This window comes from Hemicordylus capensis, chromosome 5, assembly GCF_027244095.1.
Source record: "Hemicordylus capensis ecotype Gifberg chromosome 5, rHemCap1.1.pri, whole genome shotgun sequence".
Classification (NCBI taxonomy): Eukaryota; Metazoa; Chordata; class Lepidosauria; order Squamata; family Cordylidae; genus Hemicordylus; species Hemicordylus capensis.
Window position 1 is genome coordinate 134,427,395 of NC_069661.1, and position 20,285 is coordinate 134,447,679.

The window sequence follows — 20,285 nt, forward strand, 5'->3', positions numbered from 1 at the left end:
GAGTTGCCTCAGGTCGAGAAACGAGAAGCCGCCTCTACCACAAAGGGGGCGATCCAGCATAGCGTGGGGTCCTCAACCTAGAGGTCAGAAGGTTAGCAACAAAAGCTTGAAGAAGCCACGGGAGGAGATGCCCGCCGGGATTGCCCGGCGATTTGAGCGTGCCCGCTTTCCTTAGAGCCGGGCTGGCTGTTTGCGTTTTGTTGGCTGCTTTCATTAAGGGTAAACATCCGCTGTCGAAGAAGTTCGAGGAAGTTTCTGAGTCCCGAACCCGAAGGCAGCATCCTTGGGGTGTGTCTGTGTGTCGTATGGTGGGGCTTGAAAGGCAGCGAAATGAAACGGTGATAATTTCGAAAGGAGCGGGAAGGAGAATGTCTGGATTAGCAGACTTGAGTTTGGGGCGGTATAGAAATTTGTTATAAAACGGGAATGTATAGAACCTGGAAGCTAGGCAGGCCTCTAACCAGAAATGTTCACGGGAAGGATAATCAAAGAATAGCCAAAATGTAAATAAAAGTAGTCTAATGGGTGTGAAGATGTTTTATTGCTTTGAAACTTTTAAATGCAATTATTTTTTAAAAATATATGTGCATAGTGTCAGTCATCCTAGTAACACTGAAAGGCAAGTTTGCTACTTAATGTTGGGTAGAATACTGCCTGCATGCTTTTCCTTACATCTCAGTAAAGGATTAAAGAGTTGCCTTTTTAAAAAAGCAAACTATTTATTTAGCTGAAAATAGATTAAAAAAATAAGTGCTGAGGATTCAGGGAAGGAGCCTGGATGAGGGCCAGCTCCCCCTAGGATCCTGAACTTTAAAAAATAATAGTAATAATAAAAAATAAAAATCCTTGCTATGACGAGGAACTAGTGACATCCTGGAAAAAGTTGCAGATAATCAAAATAGGAAGCAAAGTTATCTTTTAAAAAAACATTGTAGTTGATATTAATATAACATGTGGAACATCTTATTGTAATCACAATAATGCAGTTTTTAAGCCGTTCTTTTCCCCATTTATGTGAATCTTAATTTATATATGAAAATATTAAGGGGAAGGAACATATTTGAATAATAAAACCCTTCAAGAAAGACTTCTAGATGCTTTCAAAAGTATTTCCCCCTGCATTTGTTAAATAAATTTCCCAGACTATAGGAAATACCCACATTGGCCAGCAGAGATATAGGAAGATAGTGAAAGGCATCATCTCATAATGCACGGGAGAAGGCAATGGTAAACCCCTCCTGTATTCTATCAAAGACAATCGCAGGGCTCTGTGGTCGCCAGGAGTCGACACCGACTCGATGGCACACTTTACCTTTTATGAGATGCTAAAGGGATAGCATTTTTTGTTTTGAAAGCTGTTGGTGGAAAGGGCTGATTTTTTTTTTTTAAAGGAGGGGAGGTGTTTAAGGCATGTAGCAGCATGGGGGATGGGATTTATTGGTGGGCTCCAACACTGTAACCATGCACATTGTGAATTGTTATATATAATGCATGAACAGAATTGTAGTGACTTGCACATGGCCACCTGATCCATTTCCAGCACTCTCATGTGGGGTGATCAGTACATGATTACTGCACATGATCCCTTAACTAACTTTCATCATTGGGATTAGGGGTGTGCATGAAAGACATTTTGCATTCTGTTCTGAGCTTGGAATGGAACACAAAATGCACGAAATGTTCCATCGGAACAACCAGGAGAGCTGGTTGTTCCAACACAACGACCCTGGTCCAAAGCGCCATTTTGGATTCCAAAATGGTGCTCAGAACAGGGTCAGAACTTACCACCTTGAAATGGGTTGCTTCTTTCCGAGCTCGGAACAGGTCCCCTTTTAAGGGGTGTTCTGTTCCTACCTCAGAACGTTCTGCACACCCATAATTGGGATGCTGTTACCAAGTATCAGTCTGCCTCCCTCCCAAAACATATCTACCATAACCTTGCCAATGCAGTGTGTTCACCCAGGGACACCATATTTAATAGCTCAGTGTCGGATGTTAAATTTATTTTTTTGGCAGATTCACCTGTTAGTTTCAGAAGCCCGTTTAATTTGAAATCTTATTCCAATTTTTAAGGAACCATGTCTGTCTCTCTTCTCTCCTCTCCTCCCTTCCCTGCTACTAAGGGCCAAAACAGATTAGACCAGGGAGTTCTCACAACATTTTCAGTTTTACATAAAATTAGTTGCACAGGGCTGAGTTTGATCAAAGCAGAGTCATGTGGGAGGGGAGGTTCAGTGCAGTTTCTGAATCTAAATTGCTCCTCCTGTGGACACTGCTATTAGTCCTACAATGGAAGATATATATTTCCCCTGCAAAAATACTGCCTTTAAAATTAGTTTTGGGGGAGATAATTTAAATCAGGGAAATGGTGAGCCCTCCCATTTTGCTTGTACTGATGAAATTTAACTTCTGTGGCTGCTTAATAGATAAAAATGAAAATAGCGGGAGATTTGTGATCAGATCTTCCACACCTTGTATGATTTAATCCTAAAAAGAAGTTTGGCAGCATTACCATCATCTGAAATAGATAAGAGGGGTGCCCCACCTCTCCTGGGTAAAAAGAAAAAGGTGAGTAGAAAACAAGTGCAAGGAGGTGAATAAGATAAGTTCTTTATTTGTAGACTTCAGTTTATCAGCTTTCATGTGAATGTAGGAAACCACTATTTCCGCTAATGACACGAAACAAAGCAATTCATGTTTGTTTGAAGTGCACAGCTCAAGAAACAAGAAGAAAAAAGGGTGTGAAAGTGTGCTATTTTGGGGGTGGGGGAAAGGTTGCCCTGCTTGTTTGCTGTGTCAAAACCTCTGCGTTTTTGACTGCTGCATGTACATCTATGTTATGAGTCAATGTTTGGTGTTTTTAATCACTGGTGTCTTGGAGAGCTCATTAGTGGAGACTTGTTTCCATGACAATGTGACCCATAAGATTGTTCTGGATATCATTCTGCCTAGGCTTGGTATTTATAGTCGAACAGATGAATGGCCCACTGTTATTATTCTGCTTGGAAATAAACCCCCTTCTTGGCATTGATCTCCTCAAAACATCCATTCTTCTTCCATCTGTGCTTGATATAGGGAGGAGAGGAAAGTTTTAAAATTGGATTCCTGAAGAGTTCTACCGCTGCATATATTTTAATTTTGGTGTTAATAAAACTGTGGTTTAGGTTGTTAATGACCCTGAACAAACTTGAGAGAAAAGAGTTTAAGTGTCATTGTGTTTGTCATTTTTTTAGTATGTATCTTGCAGTTAGGGATATTAGATATATATCTGCAGTGATACCTGGTTGTACCTACAAAAATGGCAGGTAGCCAAAACTGTGTTAAAATCGAAAAGTAACAGAAGGGTTATATGAGCCAGTGTGGTGTAGTGGTTAGAGGGCTGGACTAGGACCGGGGAGACCCAAGTTCAAATCCCTATTCAGCCATGATACTTGCTGGGTGACTATGGGCCAGTCACTTCTCTCTCAGCCTAACCTACTTCACAGGGTTGTTGTGAGGAGAAACGTATGTAGTACACCGCTCTTGGCTCCTTGGAGGAAGAGCGGATATAAAATGTTAATAATAATAATTTAATAATATAATATGCAGATGACACTCAGCTCTCTCTCCTTGTCACCTGATCCTAGAGAGGCAGTGGATGCCCTAAATTTGGGGCTGGAGGCTGTGATGGGTTGGATGTGGGCTAATAAACTGAGACTGAATCCAGACAAGATGGAGGTAATGTTGGTCAGTTTTAGAGCCAATTGAGATGAGGAGATTCTACCGGTTCTGGATGGGATTGTATTTCCCTTGAAGGAGCAAGTATGCAGCTTGGGGATATTGTTGGACCTGGCTCTGCTTTTGGAAGCTCAGGTGGAGGCGGTAGCCATGGGTGCCTTTGCACAGCTTTGTCTAGTGCGCCAGCTGCATCCCTTTCTCAAGAAGGCAGATCTCACCACAATTACCCATGCCTTAGTCACGTCGTGGGTGGATTACTGTAACATGATCTACATGGGTCTACCCTTGAAGAATATTTGGAAGCTGCAGCTAGTGCAAAATGTGGCAGCTAGGGTTTTATCTGGAGCTGCCCGCTAGGATCACATCACACCCATTTTGAAAGAGCTGCTCTGGCTACCAGCTTGTTTCCCGGTCCAATTCCCGATGCTGGTTTTGACCTTTAAAACCCTTAACGGTTTGGGTCCGGGATACATGATGGACTGCCTGCTCTCAAGGGTTGCTGCCCGCTTGATGAGGTCATCTGAAGGGGCTCTGCTCTGGGTGCTGACAATGAGGGAGGCTCGGCTGTTGTGCATGCGGGACTGGGCCTTCTCTATTGCTGCCCTCAGACTCTGCAATGCCCTCCTGGGGGCTATTCGCTCCTCGGTCTCCATCACAATTTTTAGAAAGCATGTTAAATCTTGGCTTTTTACCCAGGCTTTTATATGTTTGTCTCTACTGCTGCTTCTTTGTATTTTGTATGGTTATTTTTTTGCTTGTATTTTAAATCTTTTTAGTCAGATTTGTTTTTATATTTTAGCTTAATATTTTAATTGTGTATTTTTATAGTCTTTTGTAGTCTTTTTATAGTCTTTTGTAACACAAGACTTTATAGTCTTGTGTTAACTTTTCTGTGTGAACCACCTTGGGATTGTTTTAATGAAAAGTGGTATATAAATAAAATGTGGTGTGTTTGTGTTGCATGTCTGTGTGTCTGGTGTTGTTTACAACTTTGTGTTGCACGCATTTGTGTTGTGTGCATATTTCTATGTTGTATGCATCGTTTTGTTTCTGTATTGTGTATGCATGTTTGTGTTGTGTATGTCTGTGTTGTATTTCATTCTTGTGATTGTATTTCTGTGCTGCCGGTGTGTGTATAAGCACATTTGTTTTGTTGATGCATATGAATGTTTGCAGTGTATGTGTATTTGTGTTGTAGGAATATTTTTGTAATGAATTCATTTGCATGTCTGTTTTGTACATGTTCTGTGTGGCTGTATGCATTTATTTATGGGTATTGTACATGCATCTGCACGCTTGTGTGTGTTTGGGTATTTGTATTGTGTGCGTACATGTGCATATATTTGTTTTGCATTCATGTTTGTTTTGTGTGCATTTGTGTGTGTATATGTGTTTTTGTTGCATTAGTATGTTTCTGTTTCTGTTTTCTTCATGGGTGTGGTTGTGGTGCATGTGTTTCTTGGTTGTGTGTGTGTGTGTAGTGTGTACACTTGTGGCATATATGTGCATGTATTATGTGGTTGTGTTTCTTTTTGCGTGTGTGTTTGTGTTTCTCTGTGTTCATGCATTTTCAAAATCATTCCATGCACCCCCTCACTCACATCAGTACTTCTCCCCCAAAGCACTTTTACCTCCTCCTGGCTTCCCCCTACCTGTCCATTCCATATCACCCATCCCTGAGAAGTGAAGAGATTAGGCATTGTACTCACAAGATAATCCATTTGGTTGTTCCTACTGCCAGTGTCAGAGTGCTGGCAAACATGTCAGCATTCTGACTTCATTGTCAAACTGGTCACACTCTGTAGAACTTTTGTCAGCATTTGTTACCCATAGGCTTTAATGAGGCAGGAAAATGTTAACTTTTGAACCACTGCTCCAAACTTCAAACAACCAACAAAGGATTGACTTCCTAAACAAGCCTAAAAAGATTACACCAATCATTTTCATCAAAATTTTAATATATTATTCACCTGTTTAAAAATCAGAGAAAACGGATTGTCTCAATTTTCAGCACTTCTTAACTTGCTGTAGCTGTGGCAATTTTTATCAGACCTCCTTGAAATTAGGCAGATTTGTAGACTTCATCGTGTAGATCAACCTTGCCAAGTTTCAAGTTGTTAGCTGAAAGTTGTTATATTTATAAGCAATTGAATGTTGAGGCTTCTAACAGCGGAACACCCCAACCCCACTCTGCTCCTCACTCTGTAGTGGCGAGGGACTCTCTTAAAATCATAAGAAGTTGGTGTAGTATAGTGGATAAGAGCATATGATTATGACATGCAAATCCCCACTTGAAATCTCAGCACTGCCATGCCATGAGTAATTTTAAGCCAACTATTTAGGGCCAAGTCTCAGACAACTTCCTCTGACCCCTTTGAGGAACCAGCTTCCTGATTCTTGAAAAACCAGACCTGCATAACCTTGAGTCTCTTACTTGCTTTCCATTAAACTGATTTCATTGATTAAATTGATTTCATTGATTTGGGATGGGATCTGGGTGGGAAAGTAATTGATTTGCCTCCTTTAAAATAGGTGTTGTATTGTAGGAGCAAGTATTGGTCAAAATGAGTGGTGTGATGTTCTTGGTGCCCATTCCCAATCTCCTCCTTGACTTTGTAACTTCGACCAGGTTACCTTTTTAGTCTGTGTGTAATCATTTCTTGCTTTCTGATTGTCTCTGTTTTGTAGTCTGCATTGTGGTGTTCTGTTGTAGCTTGATATTGGGTGTGGATGATATTGATTGGGACAGGAACTTATAACCACAAACAACACTGTGTGTTCTGTGGGCTCTGCTCCTGGCTCATCAGGCTCCTCCTGACCCATCAGGTTTGGTGGGATGGATGAACTTGTAGCACCCCCACTCTCTGGAGGTGCTAGCCGCTACTGTTAGGAATGTATCTATGTTTGAACTCTTTTTTTTTTCTCTTGGGGGGAAAAAGCGAGCTGAACATAATTTTTTAAAAAAATCCTTAACCATAAATGTCCATATATAGACCCAAGTGTATTCAGAAAATTATCTGAGGGAACCAAATATAAATACTATCCATTCAATGTAGGCATTTCTAAGAACCACTTGCCAACATTCAGCACCTATATTGGGCAGCAGTGTTATGCTGGCATTAGGGACCTGCTGGGGCTGCTGTACATGTGGAATTCAGCCCCAGCAGTGGGTAACCTGCCTAGATTGTGCTCTGTGTTTAGAGAAGGATCCTAGAGAATGGGCTGCAGTCACATGAGTGTTGAGTTCTAAAAGTTAAGCAAGCAGGGTCATGTTTGGATGGAAGACTGTTTGGGAGCCCTTTACATTAGATAGTTTAAGACCAGAGCTCTCATTTAGGCTCAAGCTCCACAAAGCTGGAACCTAAGGCTGAAGCCTTAACAGATGTGCCACATGATCAGTAATGATGATGTACAATGTCACAAATTGTGCTCCATGCACCCATACTTTTTTCTGGTCCTTGAGGCTCAAATCAAGATGTGGAGAATGGAGTACCTGGCACCAGCATACGTGGTTCACAATGTCCATGTGGGTGCATTGAAGGCAAGTTGTAAGCGAGCACGTTTTGTGACATTGCACAACATCATTACTGATCACATGTCATGTCTGTTAGGAAATCAGCCTTAGGTTCCAGTTTCCTGGCTTTGTGGAACTTGAACCAAAATGAGGTAGCTTTAACTCTGGCCTTGAACTGGCAAGTTTTTTATACAATCTAATTTCCATAATTGTGGAAAGGTAATTCATCATTACTGTGTAGGCAATCCAGTGACCATCCACTATATAATTCAATGAATTACATTATATAAAATATAATATTTGATCACATATCAGTTTGGTGGACAACCCTTTAACATGAAAGTTTTTCAAGTCTATACCCCAACGACTGATGCAGAAGAAGAGGAAGTTGAGTGCTCAAGTTCAAGTTATGCTCAAGTTCTGTCTGAAATTGACAGAACATGCAAGCAAGATGTGCTGGTGGTGGTTGGAGTCTGGAATGTCAAAGTTGGAAATGGTAAAGAGGAAAACACGGTCAGACTGTATGGCCTAGGAAACAGAAATGAAGCAGGAGAACGATTTATTAGTTTCTGCCAATCCAATGATCTCTTCATTGCTAACACATTCTTCAAACAACCAAAGTGGCACCTATACACATGGACATCACCAGATAGAGTACACAGAAATAAAATTGATTCCTTTATTGGTGCAAGGAGGTGGAAGAGCTCCGTTATAATAGCAAAGATGTGACTGGGGGTCAATTGTGGAACAGATCACGAACTGTTCATGTGCAAGTTGCAAGTCAAGCAACAGTGGAAAAAGAAAACTATCCAGTTTCCACAATATGATCTTGAGAATGTACCCACCATTTTCAAGGAGAACATCAGAAACCACTTTGAAGTTCTGAACCTCATTGATAGGGAACCAGAGGAACTGTGGAATTAAATCAAAGAAGTTGTTAAGGACAAAAAAACAGAAGAAAGCAAAATGGATGTCAGAACATATGGTGGAAATTGCCAGGAAGAGGAGAGAAGCCAAAGCCAAGAAAGATAAAGATCTCATGAAGGAACTTAATAGGGAATTTCAGAAAGCTGTTAGAAGAGACAAGGAGCACTACTACAATGAACTCTGTAAAGACCTTGAGAATGGAAATGGACACGGAAAAACAAAGGAAGTTTTCCAAAAGATATCTGAACTCAGAAGGTGGTTCCAACCTCTGATCGGTATGGTAAGGGATGCCAAAGGACAGATAGTAACTGATGGAAGGAGTATACTGAAAATCTGTACAGCAGGAATGTCAACATCCAAGATACTCTAGAAGATATTCCCTACTTGTAAGAACCTCTAGTACGAGAAGATGAAGTTAGATCAGCACTCTGGCCATTACTAAATCGGAAGGCTACAGGAACTGATGGAATAGCTACAGAAATATGGCAGGCAACTGAAGAAGAATCAGTCAAGGCTCTCTAAGCAAACAATGCCAGCAAATTTGGAGAATGACGCAGTGGCCAACAGATTGGAAGAGGTCAGTCTACATACCCATACCAAAGAAAGGAGACTTAACAGATTGCGCAAACCATCGCACAATATCCTTAATCTCACATGCTAGCAAAATAATGCTCCGGATCATCCGATGCAGATTAGAACCCTATGTGGAAAGGAAAATGCCGGATATTCAAGCTGGTTTCAGAAAAGGCCGAGGAACAAGAGACACCATTGCTGATGCACACTGGATAACTGAGAAAGACAAAGAATACCAAAAAGGAGTCTATGTGTTGTATTGACTACAGAAAAGCCTTCGATTGCATCCAACATGTCGAGTTGTGGAATATCATTAGGAACATGGGCATCCCAGAACATCTCATTGTTCTCATGAGAAACTTATACACAGGACAGGAAGCCACAGTCCAGACGGAACATGGTGAAACAGACTGGTTCCAGATCGGCAAAGGAGTGCGACAAGGCTGTATACTTTCTCCTTCTTTATTCAATTTGTATGCTGCATATACTGAGAGAAGCTGGATTGGAAGAAGATGAGTGTGGTTTTAAAGTTGGAGGAAGAAACATCAATGGCCTGCGCTATGCTGATGACACCACTCTGATAGCTGAGAATGTAGATGATCTGCAAGCTCCAGTAATGAAAGTTAAGGAGCACAGTGAAAAAATGGGACTACAGCTAAATGTAAAGAAGACTAAACTAATGACAATGGGCACAGCAACGAGCCTCAGAATCAATAATGAAGACATTGAAGTGGTGGATAGCTTCTGCCTTTTAAGGATCAACCAGTAAAGGATCCAGCAGTCAAGAAATATGCCACAGACTAGTACTTGGTAGGGTTGCAATGAAGGCCTTGGAAAAGATATTTAGATGCCGTGATGTGTCTACACCTACAAAGTTTAGAATAGTTCGGACAATGATTTTTCCCGTGACACTCTATGGATGTGAAAGCTGGACTTTGAAGAAGCAAGATAGAAAAAGTATTGATGCTTTTAAACTTTAGTGCTGAAGAAGACTTTTGAGGATACCATGGGCAGCCAGGGAAACAAACAAACAGATCATAGAACAAATCAATCCAGAATTTTCACTCAAGGCACAAATGACCAGGCTCAAATCATCATACTTCGGACACATTGTACGAAAACTCAGCTCCCTTGAGAAGTCCATAATGCTGGGAAAGGTTGAAGGAAAGAGAAGTAGAGGACGACCAGCAGCAAGGTGTATGGACTTCATTATGACTGCAATGAATGCACCACTGAGAGACCTTAAAGGCCAAGTTGAAGACAGATAATCTTGGAGATAATCTATCTGTGTGGTTGCTAAGAGTAGACCGTTGTAGGATATTCTACAGTACAGTGGAGTCTGACAGTCATCATTGTGATAAACTGCAATATGTTTAACAGTATCTTGGGAGGTGCATATTGAATGCTGGAAAGCACTTTCACCATAGATCTCTGTGAGGAAGCTGCTGGAAATGACTGTGCTTCCCAGCACTCAGTGTGTGCCTTTCAAGATGATGCTGAGGCTTGATAGGGCTCTGTTATTCTTACAGTCCCCATCCCCAGTGCTAGGGAAAGCATAGTCATTACATGGATATAGGAAATGGAGATTTTATTGCCAGAGTGGCCCCCATTTTAAAACTATTGAAGATTACTGACTTATGGGGGTTTCCCACTATAAAAATAAAGACTACCCTCCAGCCCCCACCTCAAGGTTTAGAAGATGGAAGAGAGTATTTGTGTGCTGGGAATTGTGGGATAAGTAGAGCTTTGTAAATAGCAGTATGTAGGCTAGATTTAGCTGAGATTAGCTCAGTGGTTTTTTTAAAAAATGAGTATAATTAAATTATCCCCTCCATTGAAGTTAATAGGACTTTCTTATTGTAGAAGTCAAGTGCAGTTTTCCTGCCAGCATTCTGACACCGGGAGATGGGCAGCAGGACATTGTTAACTGAGAGAAGCGTGAGGTAATTCTGAAGAGGTTTGAGGGAGTCACACTCTGTCTGAGAGAGGAGCGGGGAGGGGAAGAAAAGGATGCTGCAGCCCTGGGCAGGCTCACTGAGAAATAATTTCGCACACAGCTTCTCTCCCACACTGCTCTAATTATTGTTCCCTGAGAGTTCACGTTGCATAACTAATGGAATAGGCATTGCACTTGCAATGGAATCCACTAGGTGGCTCTTCCAGTCAGAGTACTGGCAGGTGTGTCAGTACTCTGGCTTCATTGTCCAACTCGTCATGTTCTATATAACTTTGGACCTGCTAGCCATAGGTTTTAATGAGGCAGGGAAACCTTAATAAGTTTTGAACCACTGCTTAGAACTCCAAACCACTAAAAGGCACCCCTCTTAGGCAAGCTGAATGTTAGTCATTTAACCAAATTTGAAATATATGATACACTTTTCTAAATATTGGACAAAGAAGGACCAAAGTGTACTTTTTAACTTGCTGACATTGTGGCAATTTTTATCAGATCACTTTGAAATTACATTACACATGCCAAGTTTCAATTTATTAACTCAACAATTGTCATATGTATAAGCAATTCAATGTTGAGGGTTATAATGGTGGAACTTTTTTTTTTTGCTACTCACATTAACTAAAGGGGCATTTCCATGCCCCTTTAATAAGTCATGCTAAGAGATCTAGCTATAAATGTAAAATAGCCACGTGGAGTCTGATCAGGGCTGCAGTGCAGGTGAAGCAGGACTCTAACCCTTTCTACCCTTTCCAGCAAATAGCACTTTTGGATCGAAATAACTGCTGGAGATGATTTTTGCTGATAAAATTGAAATGGGGCATTTTAAAGAAAAAAAGTACAGGAGAAAATGATGTTTAATGTATAATCTAATCTGACCCTTAGTTTTGGAGATTGCATATTTTAGCAGTCAGATTAAAGAAGAATGAAATATATTTTGCTTCTAATACAGTTCCGCATGATCTTCTCATTTGTGTTGCCACACTATCACTTATATTTACAAATAATAATATGCCCTGATAGTTAATTCACAAATGAATATGTTTTCAGGACTTGGGCAGTCTGTTTCAGCTAAAGGCTCTGTGCTGTTTACATGAGCAATGAACTGTCTATATTTCTGAATTACTTGTTTTCATTCATACAGTAAGCAGCAAATGGCTATAAGGTAGATATTTCCTGTGCATTGCTGGTTCTTGCCTGCATGGTCTAAGCTGTTTTGACCTTTGGATGAGTAGTAAGATTAGTTGTGGACCTTTCATAATTGTCAAATAGATGAGGTTAGAAAGAAGGAAAATGCACATGTTCCAGTTTGTATTACTTCTTGACTTACTTGTACAGGAGTTTACTGGCTCTTCAAAAGTCATTCCATCTCACAACTCTCACTGAGCATAGTTCAAAGTCATTTTCATTTGAAGTGGCACCTTGTGATGACGTTTTAATACTGAGAAGTTGTTGTAGATGGTCTGACATTCTTCATAAAGCAACAACCATAATAAAAACTGGTAGCAGACAACAGCTTTGTGACTCTCCTGGGACCTTTCGTGCTGGACTTGGTCTCATAACTGAAGGTATTTTCAAATGTCTAATAGCTTTGTCCATTTATTGGCCTTCAGGTCTGGAGGTTTAATAATGGACCAAAACCATTCCAAAACACACTGTGTAATCTCTTTCAAACCAGTGTACTTTCTTAATAGTCTCTTTATTCTGTGAGAGATTGGTTAAATGTTCCAAAGCAGTAAAAATAGATTAGGAAAATACAAATATACACCTTGTGGATACTTTGCAAATACGCAAGGGAAACTTGTTTTTAAAAGCAGGTGGCCCGCACTGATTCCCTTGCTTACTTGAGATCTAAACAAGTGTACTGAATGCCACTATGCATACATCCTTCAGATGCAAGACATCAGAGCTTCCTTGCCCTTATAGAATTATAGTTGGGGGTGACCTTATAGGCCATCTAGTCCAGTTCTTACTCAATTCAGGAAATCCAGAGATAAAATATACCTGATTGCAGTCCAGCTTCTGCTTGAAGACTTTGAATGAGAAAGAGCCCACCTCCCTGATAACTGGTTCCCTTGTTAAAACGCTCTTGCCAATAAGATGTTTCTCCTAATGTTCAACCAAAATCTATTCTCCTGTAACCTAAGCCCATCAGATCTAGCCCTGTCCTCTGGGGCAGTGGAAAACCAGTCTTTGCCCTCTTCTGTGTGAAAGCCGTTTAGGTATTTGGAGAGTGTTGTCATATCCCACCTCTCAGGCTAAACATACCAGACTCGTTCAGCCTTTCCTCATAAACCTTGTTTTCCATACCCTTGAACATCATTGTTGCCCTCCTCTGAGCCACTCTAGTTTGTTTATATCTTTCTTAAAATGCAGTGCACAGAATTGGACACTACTCCAGATAGGTGTGATTCGTGTAGAATAAAGTCGAAAGATACTTCTCATGGCTTGCAGCCTGTGGCTCTGTTAATGCAGCCTAAAATTGCATTTAAAAATTTGGTGGTTTTTTTTTTTTTTTTTTTTTTGCAGCTGTATCACACTTCTGACTCATGCTCAGCTTGTGATTGACTGTAATTTCAAGATCCTTGCAGATATATGCAACTATAGGTCTCTCCCAGCCTATCACTGTGCATTTGACTTTCCTCCCTAAGTGCATAATTTTGCGTTTGTCACTGTTTAGTGTAATTTTGTTAGTTTCAGGCCAGTTTTCTATTCAATCAAGGTCATTTTATTTCTTATTTATTTGAATATTAGTCCTCTCTTCTGAAATTCATTCCTATTTTTTACCAGTTCTGTGCCCTCTGCAAATTTGAGGAGTCCTTCCACCAATATCACTGATTAAAAAAAAAAAAAAGTTGGATTACCTGGCACAGGGTAGAGTCCTGCAGCAAGTCACTTGAATTTTCCCTCCAGTTTGATGACAAGCCATTGATGAGCCCAGTTTGAGTGAAGTTTTCCAGCCAGTTGAGAATTTCTGATATATTATAATTAAATACTTAGTTTTCAAACTTCATGTTTCAAGATTCCTCCTTGTTTCACTGCCAGTGCCAGCCTTTCTAGGCAGGCTGGATGCCTGAAAGAAAAGCATTCTGAACTCCCAAAACACACAACGGACCATTCAAGCATGGCAGCATGGATGATTTTCCTGAAACTCAAGGGTAATCCCCCAAATCCCAGAGCCTTTCAGTAGCAAAATGGCCCCTAGCAGGAGTAGGTAGTATACTTAACTAGTATAAGAGTTGTAATAAAAACAAGTAAAAAGTCTAGTTTATTACAGTAAAAATTAAGAGAAGAGCTTACCTGCAATTGAATTACAAAGGAAATGTTAAACGAACAAAACGTTCTATTTATGTTTATAGTTTGAACTCTGCTCAGCCACATGAGCTCTGGAACACATCATTTGGACTGGCATTTTCTAATCACTGTTTTGTTATCAAGATGCTTACATACTGTTCTAGTATCTTCCCTGGTTAAAGGGAAGTGCCCCCAGATGAGTAGCTGTTTCATGTTTTAAGGTGAGTGGCAAAAAAAAAAAAAAGTTCTGCCTTTATAACTGTCAACATTGTAGTGCTTATAAAGTGTTGAAACGAGGCATGTGTGATCTACTGGACACCATCTACAAATGGGGCTAATTTCAAGGTGCCACAGGTACAGCAGGTTAAAAAGTGCTGAAACATTGACCCTTTCTTGTCCAATTTTTCTTTGTCCCTTTCTTGTCTGACTTTTAGATAGGCATGTCATGTAATCATTAAAGGTGGGGGGAACCCTGTGGTTTGCAAGGATACAAGGCAGTTCTAACTGCTCCAAACAAAAAACCCAAGGAAACTCAATAGCCAATGATGTTCATGCCATTAGGACATGAGATCTGATGTCCAATCTAAGGTATTGTACTGGCCTACAAAATCATAACCATGGAAACACAATTTGGCTAGATGCTCCGTGCTCCAGTGCACGGAGGCTTGTAGCAACAGCAAGCACTGGTAATTTAATATTACAGCAATGTTTAAGAATAATTTGGTAACATGTAGGGATGTGCGAACCGGTTCGGTTCGATAGTTCGAATTCGAACCGAACCAGCCATTAGGTTTGAGGTGCAGGTTTGAATTCAAACCAAACTGGGGGTGGGTTTGAACCTCCAAAAGTGGGCGGGGTGGTAGCTGGCACTCATGGGTACCTACCACCCAAACCCCAAAGCAATCGGACACTCGTATGATTTTTTAATGAATTTTTGAAATTTTTCCTCATAGGGTATAATGGGACTTGAACCAGCCCATTATTCCCTATTTTGAAGCACCCATGGGTACCAGCAACCACCCAAACCCTGAAGCAATCAAACACGCCTGCGATTTTTATGAATATTTGAAATATTTTAATTATTTTTCTCATAGAGTATAATGGAACCTGAACCAGCCCATTATCCCCTATTATGGAGGACCTAGGGGGACAAAAGTGGGGTGGGTGGTAGGCACCCAGGGGTGCCTGCCACCCACAAAACCCCAAGGCAATCAGACACTCCTCTGATTATTGGTGAATTTTTAAAAGTATTTTTGAATTCCTCATAGGGAATAATGAGGATTGCAGCAAATGTATAGCTTCATGTCGGAGGGGGGAGGGGTGGCCTAGAGCAGAGTGTGGTGGGTGGTAGTTCCCAAGGGGGGCAAGGAAGCTATCAGAATTATTTGAAAGGAATTGAGCAAAGGGCTGATTTTTAAGTGATTTTTGAAGTTCACGCGTCTTTAAGGTTTTTCTCCATAAAGAAGCATGGAGGTGTCAGCAGCCCCATAACTGCACTTGTGGGGTGCTGGGGTGGCCCAGAGGGAGTGGTGGTGTAGTGCACAGAGGGTGCCAACCACCCCCATGGGGTACTGTTTTTTGTTGTTTCTGAGGTGTTCTGAGTGTAGATTCTTTGGTAGCAAATGAGTGGATTCATGGATTGTCACTGAAAATCTCATATGCTACCAAAGAATGGAGGTGAATGCACATCTCCATTCCAAAGGAGATGCAAACTAAAAGCCAGGTGTGAAAAATGTGTTTTAGCACTTCAGATCTAAAATATTAAAATACCCAGAAGAACACAAAAATTGCTTTAAGTGTGTACTTTACCCTCAGTGGTGAGATAGCTTGCTACTGATCTACTCTGTATTGATTACATTTTATCTTATCCTTCTTGCAAGTAGTTTGCCAATTCTCCCCACAACAATCTTGTGAGATAGGTTAGGCTGAGAGAGGCTCAAAGTCATCCAGTGAATTATGAGATTGAGACTGCAGACTATGTACTGAGACTATGTACACAGATTTGGAAATAAACTTCATTGACATCAATGACTTACTTCCAGACAGGGCCGAATTAAGCTAGTGCAGGGCTTGTAGCATATGTTATAAAGGGGCCCTAAATTTTTTTTAAAATGCACATAAAATGCACTTGCATAGTAAAGTAATTCATTTTTTTCATTCGCTATATTTTGGAGTATGGGAGACCAAGCACTTACTCACACTTACGACAACAGTGAAAATTTATATAACATTTTTCAGTCAAAATTCTCAAAGTGTTTTATATAGAAAAACAAAGAATGGATAGATGATTCTCTGTCTCCAAAGGGCTCACACTCTAAAAAGAAAAATGTGGTAGGCACCAGCAACAGCCACTGGACAAATACTGTGCTGCAGGGGTGTAGCCAGCCCGCCAGCGGCCTGTGTGCGGCCACGGCAGGCATCCCGATAGCCCCGCCCCCTGCGTCTGATGTCAGATGCAGGGGATAGCCACGCCCACGCGTCTGACATCAGATGTGGGGGTGTGTGGTCTGGCTCCCGAACGGAGCCTTGAGGCTCCGTTCAGGAGTTCAGCAGCATCTTAACTGCTGAAGGGGCTGTGCGGCCCCTTCAGCAGTTAGACGAAGTCTGGTGCTGCGTTCGCAGCGCAGCCCAGGAGCGGCTCTTAAGAGCTGCTCCTGGGCTGCGTTGTGAATGCAGCGCCAGTCTTAGCTGCGCAGCCCCTGCTCGGGAGCTAAACTACCACCCCCATGTCTGATTGGCCACTGTCCCGGGTTCTTTGAACCTGTTGGCCCAATGGTGGCTCCGCCCCTGCTGTGCTGGGCTTTCTCTTAAAAGGCACATTTAGCAGAAAAGGGATATTTTATCTAACATGGACCAAATAAAACAGGCAAAGTTTTAACTTTAATTCTCAGTTGGAAGCTGGGCATGTGGGGCCCTTGAAAACGTGGGGCCTGTAGCAAATGCTACATTTGCTACTACGTTAATCCGCCATAGCTTCCAGATTGAACTCCAAGTAAGGATTTAAACCCAAGTCAACCTCATCACAACTCAGCATGCTTACCACTGCACAATGCAGGTTTCTTTGGAACCTGTTTCATGACAGCTTTGCTGCTACACTATGGATAGGGGTATTGTACATGAGGCCCAAACAGAAAATGATGCAGCTGTAGCCACAGTTTAGTACATTCAGTCCTGTAACAGAGAATGTATTTATCTATTTCAGCGGCTGTACTTTGCTTTATTCATCTGCTGCCCTTTGTGAAATTGATTCATACCTCCACATTCGAAGGTGTGAGCAACACACACAGGATTTTTAGCTGTGGGACTTATGTCCCATCATTATTTTAAAAAGTTAAAAGGCACAAAGTCCTATTTCCTACTAAGTAGGTCCCTCCCCTTAAGCCTCAGTTGTGTTTCTGACAGTCCCCTATAACAAATTTGCTTGCGACAAAAAGCAGGGGGCATCTTCAATTCTTGAACACAGGGCCCCTTAAGAGCTTCTTATGCCCCTGTCTCAGAGACTTAAGTTAATGCATCCAACTCTAATGGTTACCCTTTCAAGACATTTCTTGATTTCTGGGAGGAGGAAAAGATTTCACCCGCCAGCCCCTTCAAAGGCCCTTCACAACTGTTTCCAGGGCAACAAGGCTGTTTACTCCTCACTCCCTTTTCTGCACACTTCTTTCCTCACCCCCTTTTCTCTTCATGAACGTTCTGAGTGGACTGAGCTTGTCAGAACTTGATATGATACCATCCTTTTTCTTAATTTATAGAAATTTGAAACACATTTCCTTCAACAAACCTATCAAGGAACCTCATACAAAGGACAGGCCTTAACCAAAGAAATTGAGTCAATCTATGCTTCCCCATTTGGATGCAGAAAATCCCATTATAAAGGTGGTGGTGGTAAAACTAGGGGTGTGCACGGAACCGCCACACTGCGGTCCGGCACTGGGGTGGGGGGTAGCTTTAAGAGCGGCGGGAGGGTTTACTTACCCCTCCCGCCGCTTTCCCGCTCTGGTGCCGTAAAGTTACGAGTAATTGGGGGCGGCAGGATACCTCCCTGCCTCCCCTTCCCCGATGTTGCTCTAAAAAAAACTCCCAGTAGTCCTTTGCGTCTCTGATGTGCGCGCGTGCAAAGGACTACTGGGAGGTTTTTTTAGAGCAACATCGAGGAGGAGGCAGCAGAGGCCAAGCATATCGCTTTTGTAATGTAATAAGCTATTCTGAAGAACCACAACTGAAACTCTCACTTTGTACCACCTCATCCCCACTTGGATGTTTAGAGGCGTTCAAAGCCACCCCTGACAGGACTTTGTTCCAGAGATTACAGGAGTATCTGTGCTAGCGTTTCTCTTGGCAAGGTTCTGCTTTATATTCCAGGCTTTGACTATTTTCTTTTTCTTTTTTTGCTCCAGAAGCCAGCCAAAAAATTTAGGAGCCATACTGCCCTCGGCTCCATTATGGGCGGGGCAGGGGCGTAGCTATAATTAGGCAAACGGGTTCAAAGAACCTGAGCCGTGCCCAATCAGGAGCCGCCATTCGCAGCCCTGACACGCCCCCCGTGTCTGATGTCAGACGCGGGGGCGGTAGTTTAGCTCCCGAGCGGGGGCCACACGGCCCCTTCGGGAGCTAAACAAATGCTGGCGCTGCGTTCGCAGCACCAGCCAGGATTGGCTCTTCCCTGCAAAGGGAAGGCAGGGAAGAGTTGCTCCTGGCTGGTGCTGCGAATGCAGTGCCAGCCTAACTAGCTCCTGAAGGGACCGTGTGGTCCCTTCAGGAGCTAAGACTGGTGCTGCGTTCGCAACGCAGCCCAGAAGCGGCTCTTCCCTGCAGGGAAGAGCCACTCCTGGGCTGCGCTGCGAACGCAGCACCAGCCTTTGTCTAACTGCCGAAGGGGCTGCGCGGCCCCTTCACCAGTTAAGCTGCTTCTCCCGAATGGAGCCTCAAGGCTCCGTTTGGGAGCCAGACCGCGCCCCCCGCGTCTGATGTCAGACATGGGGCGTGGCTATCCCCTGCGTCTGACGTCAGACACAGGGGGCGGGGCTATTCAGGGTGACCGCCGCGCCTCACATGGGCCGCCAGTGGGCTAGCTACGCCCCTGGGGCGGGGGTGGGGATGAACCTGCCTACCTATAGTAATGCCCTCTGCTCCGTCAGGGGTCAGACGTCCCACCTTGCTTGCCTCTGCCTTACTTGCTCACTGCTCCTCCTGTTCACGTCCTTCTGACTGAGGCAGGTTGATGGACCAACATGACCAGGACAAAGAATGAGCAAGCAAAGAGAACTGACAGGTTCCTCCCGCCTCCTCCTCCTCCTGGTCATGCTGGTCCATTACCTGCCTGAGCTAGATGGATGTGATCAGGAGGAAGGAGGAAATTACCCCTGCCTTGCTTGCTCACTCTTCATCCTGGTCACATTCATCCATTCCCAGGTGCATGCTTAAATTTCCAGGCACCATAGTAGAAATGATGCCTGGCAATTGTCAGCCTTGGTGTATTCCATTAACATATGAAGTGACATATGCCAAGGCATGGAGTAGATTCTTTTTGGACCTGGTGATGTTTATTGTAAAGAACAAACTCTTCACAGAAATTTGTCAGGCCGTCTCACTGCCCGTATTCTGCCAGCCGGTTAAAACCTTTTTGTTCACTGAAGCTTTTAAGTGCCTATTTAGTACATCTGTTGACCTTTTTTCCTTAGGAATCAGTATTTTCTGTTATTGTTACACATGTTTTCATAACATCACTTTTTGTGGTGGTTGGTTGTGTGTGCTTTGAGTGATTTGTTCTGCAGAAGTGGTATACAGTCATCCCTCGCCAACTGAGAGAGTTCCATTCCGGGAAAACCTTGTGGTTGGCAAATTTGCAGTTGGCGCATTGAAAACAATGGCAAACAGGGTTAGGGGAATCATGGTTGTGAAAGGACCACAAAATACAGGAAAAAATAGAGTGAAGGGAACCCCCCCCAAAATTGGGGAAACACACACACACACACACACACACACACACACACACACACACACACTCTATAGATGAAATGTTGAAAAAGATTTTTTTGTGATTAACAGCATCCTTTTAGGATCCATGGACTACTTTTCTGAGTATGTGTTGATGCTTTAATTTTTATATATGTCAGAGCTGTGCACGGATGAAACTATTGGATTCAATTCTGAACTGATGCAAGTGATTATGGCATCATTCATCCAATATTAATGTAAGTCCAGATCTAATAATTCAATACATTATCTTCAGGTTGATGCATCATCCTATAGGATATAAGGGCCTATGGGAGATAATCAAACTAAAGGATAGTATTGTATGGGATA

General features: G+C 42.4%; 1 protein-coding gene across 2 annotated transcripts in view; it reads left to right on the forward strand.

Annotated features, from left to right (window-relative positions):
• Nucleotides 1–220: 220 nt before the first annotated feature.
• SHISAL1 (shisa like 1) overlaps nucleotides 221–20,285 on the forward strand; it is a 115,285-nt gene continuing 95,220 nt past the window's right edge. For both annotated transcript variants that reach the window (XM_053254107.1, XM_053254106.1), the window contains exon 1: nucleotides 221–338. In XM_053254107.1, coding sequence (XP_053110082.1) covers nucleotides 306–338 — 33 coding nt within the window. In that variant the 5' untranslated portion in view covers nucleotides 221–305. The remainder of the gene's footprint in view (nucleotides 339–20,285) is intronic.